Raw genomic sequence first — 15,034 nt, 5'->3', positions numbered from 1 at the left:
GCATTAAAAAAACATACTTTCAAAAAATAAAAGATTAAAAAAATTAAATACTTAAAAATAAATAAAATTAAATATTCACCAAAGATCACTAAATTTACAGATTACTATTTAAAAAATTGAATAATAACCGCTAACCAAAGTAATGCAGCTGCATAAAGACTTAACCTATCAATTATAAACAAACAAGAACTAAACAAGAATTGCATGGGATATATTAATTACATATATTCTTGAGAATTAAGGAAGAGGGGCCAGTAGTTGTAAGAGTCCAATACTCCTTACAAATAACTAAAATATTAGTTGTGTTCTATCTTACAGCAAAGCCAGAGATATTTTCTTGCTTCAAATACACGGAATGCTTGCCCTGTTTTCGTCAGCAAACGTTTTTCCAGTTATATTTTCTGGTTTCAATGAGAAAGTCGAGCAGAATATTTTCTCCTGAAATTTGTTGCATAAGAGTAATGTTTCTAATTTGGAATATTTAGAGTAGTTAAATTTGTCAGAGAGCGGCTGTTGTATTGGTGCTAATTGAAAGAAACGGGGTGAATTTTGGCCAATTTCATGCATTTTCCAGTGAATTCGGTGAGTTCTGCAGGTCACTTATTTGAATCTCGTTGATGATTGTTTGTAATTTGTACGTTCCGCAAAATGTTTTGTTTCTTCTCTAAATTTTTGTTAGGTTTCTAGTTTACAGAATTTTAAACTTTTTCCATAGCGTTTGAATGGTATTGATGTGTTTATTAGTTTTAAGGTCATAGTACCAGTGAAAAGAATTTTCTGCAAGATGTTTTATTTATGCAGTATAAATTGCGTAAGCCATCATAATTTTGAAATATTTGGAGTTGCTTGAACGATATTGATTTGCCGGTTAGAATTTAGTTGATATTAACGATGAAGATTTTTTGTAGTCGGACCGTTCTGCGGAATATTTTATTTATTTAGTAAATTTTGGGTGGTTGAATACAATTTTGAACTGTTTTTGAGGTAATCCGAAATTTTATAGGCGTTAGTTGATATTACTGATGGAAATTGTTTAGGCAAGTTGTGCAAGACATTTTGTTCATTGAGTAAAATTTGCATAGGTTATTGAAAATTTGAACTTTTAACCCCAGATTGGTATTAATGTGTTCCATAGATTAGTGGCCAATTCTATAAAATATTTTATTTATTGAATAGAATATTTCAAGGTTTTTATAATTTTAAACTTCTGTCAAGGTGTCTGAATATTATTAATGTGTTCGGTACATTTTGGTTTGAATTAGTTGTGAAAGTTATCTATAATCAATACATCCTGCAAAATATTTTAGTTATTCAGTACAAAATGTGTAGATTTGTAGAATATTAAATTTTTTTGTTGGTATTAATACGTTTGGTAGGTTTTTGTATATAGTACTGGTGAAGATTGTTTATAATCGGTAAGTTGTGCAAAATATTGTATTTATTAAGTTATTTTTGGTTGATTTATGCAATTTAAAGCTCTTCTCTAGGTAGTCAATTTAACTCATCTTACTGGCGAAGATTGTTTAAGCAAATTCTGCAAACAAATGTTCTTTGTTCAGTCAGTATTTTGTATGTTTATACAATGAATTTTAAACCTTTTTTTGAGTATTTGAATAGTGTTAAAATCTTCAGTAGGTTTTAGTTCATGTTGCTGGTGAAGTTTATTTGCAATCTGTAAGTTCTGCAAAATACTTTATTCATCAAGTAAATTTTCAGTACGTTTGTATGATTTTAATTCTCTCTATAGGTATTCAGGGAATATTAATACGTTCAGTATGTTTTAGTTCATATTAATGTTGAAGATTATTTGCAATCTATAAATTCTGCAAATATTTGTGTGTATCTTGATAGAAACGGTTTGAAACTAGCAGACAAAGTCTTGAACAATAAAATATACATAGACAAGAAAAAAACACAAATTCTCATCCTCAAATACGTACCACAAAAGGTTTGCCTTCCGTAATCTTTTCCAAAGGATCTTTGGGAAGGTTTTTAGTAACTATATATCTTAGTATCCATGAGACACATGGTCTTCAGATAAATCTTGAGAAAAACAGAACATATGGTTTTAACACTTAAAGCGTACTTGCAAACAAGTTTTCCATGTCTGTAAAGGTTAGAGGAAAGATGGTCTCTTCATATGCATATCTAGGGGTCCTTTTTCCTGGGCCATACTTCAGTCTGCCACCAGCTACTAATTCTACGCTGAGAAAAGGGTATGCTAACCTCACTACTCTTGATAAATAGTGTTTTAGATTTAGTTTCAGGACTTCCAAATTTAGATTTCCCTCTTTCATTTATTTGTTGCACTTACTCTTCTATATGTGACTGAAACCTAGGAGCCCTCTGCGAGGAAAGCTAATTGAATCTGAATTGAAAGAGTGCTTACTTCAATGTTATGCAAGCAGCTTTGTGCTGAAAGATGAGTTTCTCAAGACATCAGTTTTACTGAATTTGGTACTGCCTCTCTGATTACTGTGGCTATCTTTCAAGTGGTAACTATGATACATAGCCTTAGATGGATGGCCAATACTTTGGCAGATTTTCTCTTCTAACCATGCCAAGCATTCAAATCTTCCAAGCAACTGGATAATGCAAGATCCACTCTAGTTGCTACCAAAGCTTTTGGTCTACTAGGCCTTGTAGGCATTGACATGGATAGACTTCTTCTATGTGGTTTTTCTATTGATGTGCCAAATATTTCTGCAAGGGAGATAAATAGGGATATTGGGGATGAGATGCATAGATTCTAGCTATAGTTTAAAAGGATAGTAACCTCGGAAATTGTTTTCCTCAAAGATTTAGCACAATTACAATACATATCTTCACTTTGAGAATGAGATTATCCAATCCTGAGGTTACTCCAAACTCCAATCGCCTTGCACTTTGAGGGCCCCTTTGGTACTGTTCAGAGTTTTTTCATACCTCCTTTTTATAAAGAGCAATCACCATATTCCTTAGATACATTGTATTTGTCAGCTTTGTTAGCTGGATCTTGAAACTGAGGATCATTCTGTTTTTAGATGCTCTCCTTACTTTGAGATTAGGGGGTGATTTTTTTGCCTTTTCAAAGACTTATATTACACTCTCCAGACCTTTGTGTCTTATGAGGATCAAAGATGCTTGGCTCATTTGTTTCAAGAGATGTTTGATCTTTGCCAACATTTGGCAAATGCTTTGCTTCCACAGTGCTCTACATTTGGAGGATTGCTTCTTCTGTTCACCTTGTTTCTTCTCGAAGATTGAGTAGCAAGCAACCTCATGACATGCTTATAGATATAACAAGACTTATGAGGCATTGAAAGATAAGATTTGTTTTCATAGATTTTCTCTTTAGTGGTTATTTTTGTTCTTTTAGGGTTTGCTGGGGTTGCGCTTGCACCACCTTTTCCTTAGTATTCATTGTTCTTTTACAGCCTGTTGAACCAATCTGGACATTTCATAGACATTAACATCATTTTCTTATCTGAATGTTTGGAACTTTGGAGTGAGCAATCTCACTCATATCACTGAAACATGATATGGTAAGTGATCATAAATCGTTGTAGGTCCCAGGTTTATAATTGTTTTTATGTCTAAACTTTTGTCTGCTTAAATAATTCTCTCTCTTTTATGTACATTGTAGATAGAGGATTTTGTGTGCTTTTCTGGAGAAATTCACTTTAAATAGATTTATCTTTTTCCAATTGTTTTTGTATTGTTAAAACAAGGGTTGATAATGGGCCTTTCATTTCTGATTAAAATCCATCATAACCAAACCTGGCGTTCAATGCCAAAATGGCATTTAGTGCCTCAATATGTTATCAGAGTAATATTGTCTTTACATAGCTTTGGAGAACAACTATACTATCACCTACCAGCAAACATTGTCAATTACAATAAACATAATGTTCCTGCCCTGCAGTAGTGAAGGAACAGTTATAAAGACCATAATTGAAATACTCACAGAGTACTCAACGGGTTTTTTCAAAAGTTGCGAGTTTTTTTTCTGTGCGAGTTTTTCAGCCAAAAACTCACAAAGAAAACTTGCTGAGTTTTTCACAAAAAACTTGGTGTGTCTCTGGCAAAAATTCAGTTGCATAAAAAAAGAGGCCTAGGTGTGGCAAAAAATTATCTAAAAAAATATATCTTCAAGTCAGTCTCATTCTCTTCATCAGAATATATGCATGAAATATAACATTCAAGTTTATACTTTAATTTATATTGTAGTATATATTGGCGGGATGTTTGAGAGTGGTTTCAGATTTGTAGGAGTTATAATGCAAATTCTAGGTTTTAGAAGATCTTATAAATTTTCAGACAGTCAAATTTCAGTAATCAGCAGGCTCCTATCAGCATTCTCTCACTCTCTCTATTTCACTCACTTTATCTACCTTGAATTCTAGATCTCTCTCTCTCCCTATCACTCTTCCTCTATCCCCTCTCTCTACTGCTCTCTACCACTTGCTATTTCACTCTCTCCTCCCCCCCCAGATCTATACCTATCTCTCTACCTCTCTCTCTCTCTCACACTCAGACCCCCGCAAGGGGTGCTACCCTCAACCTCATTTTGGTGAGGTGGAGTCGTCACAATGGACTCTTAGGACTAGACCCTCTAGTTCTGCCTCTCCCTTAGTTTTCGCTAGAGCTAGGAAGAGGAAGATCTAAAATGTTTTGACGTAGTATTTACTTTTAGTTTTACAAAAACAGTTTGCTATTTTTCATTTTGTTTCAGACTATCGGCATTCCACATGATGATGCCATTTTGTACCCAATTTGCATTTAAATCAATTAATAACAACTAGATTCAGCTTGTTTCTTTTATGTACTCATTTATTGATTCATTGGATGCATCTCCTCATTGAATTTTGCAAAAATAATGTGTTTCTAATGAAATTTAAGCAATTTTTTAAGTTGCTGGGTTTTTGCCAAATTTTTGCCGAGTCACATTTTCGGGCCTTGCCGATTTTTTTGCTGAGTCTGAGTTTTTCAACTATGATAAAGACTATATGCTTGGAGTTTCATTCTGTAAAACATTTTATCTCTATTTAAATACTCAATCTTGATTATCTATCCTCTATGTGCAATAAAGTTACGTTATCTATTTTTTCTGTTTGGTAAAAATTTCTCTCCCTTATGCTTAATGTGCTCCTTCATATGTTCTGTAAAATAGCCGTGTTTCAAAAACATCAAACTTGTCTTGGGAGGATTTGGTTACTATTTAGGTTCCTAGCTTTATGATTATAAACAAGGTGGTTGAATTAATTATTAAATATTTAATGGACATTTCCTGTGTTGTTTATATTTGAGTGAGTTCATTTGCCAATTCCTTATAATCAAAGTGTGCGACTGTAGTAAAAATAATGTTTTTTGGAATGTTGTTGTTTCAAGTTCTTTTGTAATATATGAATTTGCAAGATATGTTAAAATTTTGTTTTTTAGTATTTTCTTGTATTCTAATAACTGTCAAGCTAAGTAAACATTCTGTTCTCATAGACTTTACATGTATTCCAATAACTTGTGATCCCAGTTAAAACTTAAAATTTTTACTTGGGTTGGAGGTTGTGTTTAATTTTGTAAGTTTGGGACTGTGCTGTACAGATTTGGTGAATTCTATCATAGTGATAAGTTCTACATGCTCACATTAGCTGAATTTTAAAGAAATTAAGAGGATTGCGGGCTTGGCTTGGTGGACTTATCACATTTTATGTATTGGATCAGATCTGTTGACAGGCTTGGCAAAGGGTTTCTTCAAATTTGTTGAAGTTCTCTAGGATTTTGTATTGCAGTTTTCTAAAGCAATAATTGATGGCCATGCCATCAATGCCATCTGTGTCATCACCACAGTCAAATTACAGGTCAACTTCAACACCTGTCTTGCCTCCTGAGTCTACCTCCGATTCTGGCAGAAATATGGAAACTAACTTGTTTTGTATATCTTTCAACCAAGACTTTGGTTGCTTTGCTTGTGGTACCAATCAAGGTTTTAGGATTTACAACTGTGAGCCCTTTCGGGAGACTTTCAAAAGAGATTTTGGTAATGGAGGAATTGGTCTAGTAGAGATGCTATTCAGGTCCAATATTTTAGCTTTTGTTGGAGCTGAGGGAAACCCTCAATTTCCTCCTACTAATGTTATTATTTGGGATGATCATGGCCGCTCATGTATTGGTGAAGTTACTTTTAGGTCCAAAATTCGAGCAGTGAAATTAAGACGGGATCTTCTAGTGGTTGTTTTGGAGCATCTGATATTCGTATATAAGCTTCAGGGTTTGAAGCTTCTTTACCAAATAGAGACTCTTGCTAATCCAAAAGGTCTCTGTGTTCTTTCTCAAGCATCAAACACTTCTGTTTTGGCATGCCCTGGTTTGCACCGTGGGGAGGTTCGTGTTGAACACTATGGTCTGAAAAGAACAAGGTTCATACCTGTACATGATTCACATATTGCTTGTTTTACACTGACTTTAGATGGTATTCTTCTTGCAACTGCTAGTACAAAAGGGACTCTTGTGCGTATTTTTAACACGTTTGATGGAACACTCCTGCAAGAGGTATGGTATTTATCAACTGTTCTCTTGAGGATGTATGAAAGTGCATCCTGCTTTCTTTGTTAGGCATTAGTTTTACTGTTACGTTTTGATTGTTACTAGTTATGAATGTTCTTCAATCACTGCCAGATGTTATATATTTTGTTAGCAGATTTTACATATCACATAAATATATTGTCAGAATTTATTTGATATCTCTATATTAGATTTGACTCATTTATAATTGGAAATATTTCTTATAATGGAAAGGGCAGTTGAAATGAGAAGTTCATCTAGTCCAGCAAAGTATTTTCCAATTAGGAATTGGTAGGATTACTTGTCAGACACAGTAGAGTGAAAGGGTTTATTGGAAATGGAATGATATCTGAGGATCCTCTAATGAGCCCAAAGGAGGTGCGACAGGATGCCATGTCGTCTTGTTTTGGACAGGAGCCATTGTAGTAGAAGCAGCAACAAATAGATGCAGATCTGAAAAATTCAAGGCAAACCCCGTAAATTTGACCATAATAAAATTCCCAGTATGAAGTAGGTTGGGGAGAATAGAGAATGACAATTTTTTTGGTTTTCAAATGTCTTTGCTTGCAAGTCCATGTGAATCAAAAGAAATTGTTGGTAGAAAGTTGCGAACATGGAATGGGGAATATTGGAACGGTGTGGTTCAAAGAAAAGAAAGATTGCATGCAAGAAAATAGATCATTATAACATTGAGATCCAATAAGGAAAATAAATCAAGTTAGCTAAACCAATTTGAATTCTCATAAGAAAATCACAAATATTTACAGCGGAAATCCCAAAATATAATCTTTCCTTCTAGTTTCGAAATAACAAACTTTTAAGAAAATTTAAATTTATAGAATGCAACTAATTCTTTAGGGAAACCCATGAAAGAAAAGCTTTATTATTATTAACAAAGCAATTGCAAAGTTGTGGATGCTGGCTAAGGCCTGATTGATTCCAGGAGCATCATGGATGTGTCATTTTTACAAGTTCTTAGTCTTTTAGACAAATGACTTTTGAGGCATCTCTTCCTCTAATTGCTTTACACATATACGGTGCAAACCAAATTATAGTGACCTTTAATATTTATAATGGTTCTTAATTTCAATTAGCTTCCAAATTCAGCCGCTTAGTGTAGGCAAAGCACCAATTTTTTCAGACCTTAGAGAAACATGACCATAAAAGTTGAAAACCGTCTAAAATAGGACTACAAAGAGACATGTGGAACAGCATATAATAGAATGTCTAATTTCAATAAACACACTAAATATAATTTTTTGATGCTTAAAATGGCACTTTTTAATATTTTAACAGTCTCATAAGAATAAACTTTTTCAGATATGATAGTAATGATCTGGTTGAACCATGATTCCAACATGGTCATGCATTTTTCTCCTATTTGGAAAAAAATTGCAGTACATCTGGAAAGTCATCAATTTTATGCTACATCTGCTCAGTCCCGAGGATCAGTGGTTTCCTTTTTATGTCAAACCATTCATAGTGTCACATTGGAAAGCTTCTTTCCTGCTTTCAACCAATAAACTGTTGTACAACCTATAACTTTTACTAGTGGCTGACAAGGGGCAACACAATCCAACTATAATGCAACATGAAGACAAGATTTCCATGGGTGAAACATGGAGAGGTGGCTTAGGGGCCAATTTATACACGGTAGCACTCCATGAATTTCTATGTTGGATTCATCACATAATTGATCATTTATTTTAATTGAGTCTGTTGATGATCTATTAGGATCAGGAAGAACTTCAACCTCAATAAACCTAGAATTTTGCAAATTCTGAAAAGAAGTAATGTTCTCTTGACAGGGCTATTTGTCTCTTTAAAATAGTGTTATATTTGTAAATGAAGCAGTTTGTTTGTGACAGGAGCAGTTGTGTTAGTGACAGTAGTGGTTTTGCAGGGCTAGAGGTTACATTAGCGATAGCGGTGGTTTCATTTGTGATAAAGGCAGTTTTGTTTAAATGTGAAAACAAACTACAAATTGTAAGATACTGCGTCTCTTCCAATTCCTAACAATTGGGTTTTCTCTACTGTATGAAAGTATACCTCCAAAACTTGTTAAAAGAAAAGGCATAGCTCATCAAAAACATATGAGTATAGGCGATGAATAACAGCAAAAACAGTTGTACTTTGAGGAACTTGTGAGGTAACAAAGAGTTGAGAAAAGTTATTGCCATAGGTACACTACAAATTGTGCTCTATGTAATTGCCCAATGTTTGAAGGAAGGAAGATTATAATTTAACATTTCCAATGTAGTAATTCCCACATTGGGGTTTATAGTTAAAATATTTCGTGTATATATGTTGTTTGCATTTGGATTTTGCTGATATTGTTCTTGTTTCATTTCCAGCAACAATACATTTTGATTCTTGCACAAACTATATTCCATTAGCTGTCATTTGCAGGTTAATTGAATTAAGAATGGGTTACAATCTGCATATAATTCTACTGATTAGGAATTTGAGAAATTACATATCATGTTGGTAGCACGTAGTTTAATCTATGGGTAATATGGAAGTGGTTGTGTTGATTGTATGATAGTAATAACTAACAAGGTTGATCTGTAAACATGGTGCCTATGTTACACTGTGCCCCTTTTACAATGAATTTAGCTAAATTGCTTTTTTTCAAATGAGGTAAAATGGGCACTCAATCTTGTTCACAATGGATTTGCTTGCATTTAGTAACTTAGTAGAGACATTAAACATCAGCAATATGGAAAATAATAACACAAAATGCACAAAACTGGAAAACACGTTTAATCCAGAGAAAACATGCTATGGGTAAAAAAAATTCTAGTGTAAAAAGAAAATACTTTCTATTCCACTATGTCAAAAAGGAATTACAGAGGTATTACAATGACCAACCTGGTCCAAACAAGCCCCAATAATGCTTATCAAAATTTCAGTGTTCTAAAATGCCTCTGCAAAACCTTCCCTGCTCACATAGATTTTGCATACATGTGGTCTACTACAATGGCTCCCCCCAAAACCCCAATAACTAGCCTGTTCTTTATCTATTTGGAAAATCAGTTACAAATAGCCTCACCTTTATTCCAACGGAATAAGTAGTAAAATCAAGAAGGTGAAAAAGGCATTTCATTTGGGCTTTTTTATAATGGCCATTTTCACTCAATGATTATGTTGCTGTTGAGAATTGGATGCTTGTGAGCTGTTTATTTGCCTCCTCAGATGATTGGAAACCTTCAGTAAACCTCCAGAAAACCTCAACAATAATTTAAATGAATTAAAAACATGCCTAAAGCACTTTGTTTAGCAAATCTGCAATTTTGGCAGAAAACCATTTTACTTCATTGGCCATTATGGCAGCTTCAACAACATTGTTAGAGCCATATTTTTGCATGTGAACTTGAAATGCGATGCTGTTTTGTTGAAATTGCATAGAATTTTGAGAGAGAGGAATATACAATTTGACTTGTTTTTAACCCAGCAACAGTGCTGCACACTCATGACATGCCCCAATGGTCCAAATGCCTAAAAAAACTCAAACCACTTAATCAGTTTCGGATCAAAGGTCCATGAAAGAAGAATTCAATGTTGTGAAGTAGATATTTTTATAAGAAAGGAGAATAAAGAAGTGAACAAGATGTCTAGAGAAGGTGAAGAAATTCTTGAAAGAGTAGTTGCCATGTTGAAATCAAACTTAGTGTGTGATGAAATTTCAAGGTGGCTTCATCAAGCAATGACAGCTCATAGCAGAGAACCAAAGATTCCAGGGACATTGTGTTTCATGCTCTTTTCAGGAAACTCTAGAGTAGAAGAATAAGAACCCCATATATAGAATGAAAGAAAAGAAGAGTACATGGATGAAGAGGAGCGACCCAAGAAAGACAAAGAAAAGGATAAGGATTATAGGACAAGCTATGTTTGAAAAGAGAAGGATTAAGCTACAAAGTTCCATTTACAATTTATTGAAGACAGTTTGACAATACATGGGTGGTCATCTTGGCATGCCTAGGTTGGATTTGTAAGAACGTTCTCTATATCACTTTTCAACTTGCAAATTGTGAAATGCTTGCAAGTAACATTGTGAATTGCACCTCATCTTGTTGGGCTCAATGTGTATGAGTACACAGTAGGAACACCAATGTAGCCCAAGTTTTTATGATTGACCCATCATCTTTGAGATCAAGAACCAGTCAGGGCAATTAAAATGAATGGGATATAAATGGTTCTTGTAACCATTCCATCTTGATTAAAAATTCTATAATTCACATTATCTTGAATCTAGTTGTGTGATTGTTAGACATTGTGAAAACTCCAGTCTATGTAACATTTTCCTAAACATTGGACCATCTATCTGTTGATTCAGCTGATGGGAATGCACATTTTTAAAGTCTATATCCAAAATCTGTTCACATATGTGTAATATCTTGTTCATGATGAATAGAATAGATATTTTTTTCTATCCCTTGTTATTTTAAGTTTAAAAGTATAATGGCTCTTACGTGTTAGTTTTTCACCTTCCAATGCATGCTCATTAAGTTTTAAAGCTCACAGGTTAATTAGATGGACCTGTCTATTACATAGTCTGTATATTGTCCTTTGTGCAACCTCTTGGATTTATCATTCACCATTGATTGAGGTCGTCTTTATTCAGACTTAAAGAGATGGATCACATCCCAGAGCCAAGAGACCTTGATGAAGCATGTTTATAGGAATAGTTACATTGAGTAAGAAAGGAGCAAGGTGAGGGAGAAACCTTAAATAAAAATTAATTATTGAATCAGCCACAGAAAGAGAAAAACTGGCCATCCAAATCCTACACAAATGGTATGTTGTAAGGTATGAAAAATGCCACCGCATTGGACAATTCTAATACTTGCAAATATTCAAGGAATCATTGGACTCCACGTTAAAAAAAATGTGAAGACTGACACAAATGTTGGAAGTTGCATTGAAATCACATCCCAAGAGGACTCCAAGAAGCTAGTGGCATCCTTGGTTGAAGGAAAAGAGATGGAGGTAGAGAACAATTTAGATATAGACGATAAATTGAGTTTCACTTCTATCAATGCAACTAGCATGGAGCAGATGAAAGAAGAAATGGGCAAGTTTTTTCAAATCCAACCAAACTGAAAAGACAAGGTAATTCTCTTGTTGACATTGTTTCATTGTATAATTTGATTTGGGATGACATTGTTTGGAGGCATGGTTTAAAAGCTTATGATCACTTACAGCCATACTTGTGTTGAAGAAGGATGTGCAAATATAATCAACCAGACAACGTAAAATCCATTTTCACAAAAATTCTCATTATGTTGTTTAGATGGAACTAGATGTTATTCTATTTGATATATTTCATGTGTCTTTGAAAGTCCTTACTTGTATCTTATGGATGCTATCTTTACGTGGAAGGATACAGATGGGTCAAGGATGGGGTCACCTATATCATGGCATCTTAGCAAGTCCAAGCTGATTCCATCTCTCAAATATTTAAGCACCATTTGCTAGGGATTCTCATTTATGAACAAAAGGGAAGTGTGACAATATCTTTGAATCTTCATGGTTTTGGCACCCAACATTATTTTGGTTCCATCTTTTGTCTTTTTGAACCTTTTTGTTCTACCTTGTTTTGGCACCCAACATGGCAGCTACTGTCTCATTTCTGTGATGTGAATCATAGTTGAAAAACTTGGACTCGGCAATAACTCAACAGGCCCAAAATTTTTAAAAACTCAAGACTTGGGAAAAACTCGGCAATAAGTCAGCAATTTTATTGAACATTTTATATACATAAATTCTTAAAAATATTCTTCAAAAAACACACAATTTGTTGAGCATATTACTAATTTCTACTATGTTACCCCAAGTTTCTGGGAAGGGGACAGGGGTACGCATTTCCGGGATGGTGATTTTTTTTGCCAATTTTTTGGACTGCTAGGGGACGACAAAGGGGATGGCTATATAAAAGTAGGGAAAATTAAAATATATAGGGAAATTTAAAATATTCATATGAAAACATGGATAAAACATGCACATATCCATTATAGAACCTTAACATATAAGAACTAGTAGATTTCTTATGGCAAATTTGTGTTAAATTGAGAGTCAAAGTCAAATTGCTTATAGAATTCATTGTCAAAATTCATTGTCTATATGCAGAATTTATGGGGATGTCCCCTAGGAGTCCCTTGTCCTCGGGACAGAGACAGCAGAAAAAAATACTGGGGAATCAAAATTAGAATTTAATACATACCATAGACCAAAAAACAAGCTCAACTCTAAATGAGTTATAATGCCACTTCCACTAGCCATGTCATATGTAGAAGTTGCCTCATTTAAAGAGATTTTTGGCAAGTTGTGCAATAATAATGTCTAATTAGGCACACACAAGAGTTTTGTCCCAATCCCCCGCCACCCCATTGTAATCAAGTTTTTTATTTGATAGATTCTAATAACTAATGGGGATTTGGGAGTGGAGATCCCAATGAGGTTGAGAGGTAGTGCCCTCATGGGGGTTTGGGGCCAACACCCCCAATGGGGTTGAGGGGTAGTGCCCCTCGCAGGGTTTGGGGCTAGCACCCTTGGTGTCAAGCTCAAATTAAGGCCTTTGAAACCTTTACCAAAACCACATTCTTTTAACTATAAGCAAGAAAAAATAAATTGTATGAATTTGGACGAGTTTTGGCAAGTAACTTGCTTGGCATTTTGACTTGAGAGTACTTGTGAGTTTTTGGTAAGTTTTGCAACAAAGGTGTGAATAGACCTTTTGCTTCCAACTTATAGCTGTTCTAATAGTGTAGAAATTGGATTTAATTCGAGTGGAAAGATCTCTATTTGATTGACATCAATGTCTTCTTGGTAGTTCTTTCTCCAAATGCATACTAACCCGTGTACACTCTCAGTTACCCCTTTCAAGAGATTTTTTTGTTAAAAAAAATGTCAAAAAAGTTTTATAATTTCTATTCCCAAGTGCGATGGGTCTCACTAGATTCAACTTGGATTTGCCTAGGGTGCTACCTGGGCACTCTAAGACAGAAGGACCCATGTCACAAAAGGATTCATAGGGAACCTAGGGTGCCTAGACAGTACCCTAGGCGGAGGACCATGGGGAAAATTGGCCTAGGACCTGTTGTGACCATTTCACACATCACCCCATCGCAAATGGGGACCCCCTCTTTTGCTTTCAGTTTTAGGGTTTTAGGTTAGATTGGTAGTAGTAATCCTTTAGGATGAATAAGTTTGAGTTGATCTTATCCTCAACATTTTGGGAGTGAATGATTCACAATGATCGTTTCATTTGGTCATCATCTTTTGCTTGCTTAAACGGAGGTGAAATGCTAAATTTGGCTAAGGCAAACTTGTTTTAGAGAGTCAGTACTTTGAGAAGGGTAGGCTAGAGTTCAAATCACCATGAAGAGGCTTAGAACAAAGGGATTAAGATAGCAAAGTTATCATTTTGGGATCACTTCCAATGGAGCCTAAAATGTGCGAACTAAGTGTTGATGTTATAGCAGCAGGATATATCTTTCTTCTGTCTGCTGTCTTAACTGTTATCAATATCTTATTCATCGCCGTCTTATCAGCGATCTCATTTCCACTAACTATAGTTAATAATTATTTGCATGTTCGATATTCTACGTGTGGAGTGTTTTAGTTAGTATCCATTTGTTAATGGATAATTAAGTATGATCGCCTATTGGGTGTTAATTTAAACGCACCCCCTCTTTGTTGTGTCACCCCGATTGGGGTCATGTCTGTTCATGTCCCTTGAAACGGGTATTTTATGCTTTCTATCGGGGTATTAGAAGTGACGACTGGAGAATTACATTCTGTTCTTATACATGCGATAGTCAGTGAATGATCTGTGGTGATTATACGTGAAGCCTGCGAGAGTTATATGCTGTATCATCCATAAATTATATGCTGTGCACATTCAGTCAAAACTCGTGAAAGATATATATTCTTATATGCCTGTAATTAACGATCCAGCAAATTGAAAACATTCAAACCAATCATAATTTTGAAAACCAAATTCTGAGCGAAAATTGACATTTTCAGATTAATTAATATCTTCAGAAAATAAACTTATTGCTTCAGAATTGTTGCATATCAAGGAAATATTATTCTGTACTTTTGCAAATTTAAATTCTGATCCAAAACTTAACATGGTATCAAAGTGGGTTTAAGCAAAGATCGTGATCAGAATTATTTAACAGCAAAATATTTGTCTATTCTTCTTAGGGCATCTATCCTAACATCAAAAATGGTGAACGGGCTCAAGGTAGAAGATAGACTTGATGGAGCCTCAAACTTCAACTCTTGGAAACCCAAGGTACTCATTGCATTAGAGGAGAATGATCTTCTTGATTTCGTGGAACGTGATATGCTCGAGCCTTCCAATGATACTGAGAAAATCCAATGGAAGAAGAATGGCACGAAAGCTAGGAAGATCTTGATAGACTCTGTGATGAATCACCTAGCACTAATCATCTGCAAGTTGAAGTTAGCTAAAGAAATGTTTGAT

At 34.7% G+C, this 15,034-nt stretch overlaps 1 protein-coding gene across 2 annotated transcripts in view; it reads left to right on the top strand.

The window, feature by feature from the left end:
* The first annotated feature begins 233 nt into the window (after window positions 1-233).
* Window positions 234-15,034, top strand: part of LOC131046910 (autophagy-related protein 18c) — a 28,901-nt gene continuing 14,100 nt past the window's right edge. Inside the window, exons 1-2 of one of the 2 annotated variants that reach the window (XM_057980742.2) lie at window positions 234-582; window positions 5,701-6,528. In XM_057980742.2, the coding sequence (XP_057836725.1) occupies window positions 5,788-6,528 (741 nt within the window). In that variant the 5' untranslated portion in view covers window positions 234-582; window positions 5,701-5,787. Of the gene's footprint in view, window positions 583-5,585; window positions 6,529-15,034 lie in introns of those variants that run through there. The other variant, XM_057980743.2, reaches the window with a different exon arrangement.

The sequence above is a fragment of the Cryptomeria japonica genome, chromosome 9 (assembly GCF_030272615.1).
Source record: "Cryptomeria japonica chromosome 9, Sugi_1.0, whole genome shotgun sequence".
NCBI classification, from domain to species: domain Eukaryota; kingdom Viridiplantae; phylum Streptophyta; class Pinopsida; order Cupressales; family Cupressaceae; genus Cryptomeria; species Cryptomeria japonica.
Note: the sequence above shows the minus strand (reverse complement) of the source record. Positions and strands in the feature narration are given on the sequence as shown.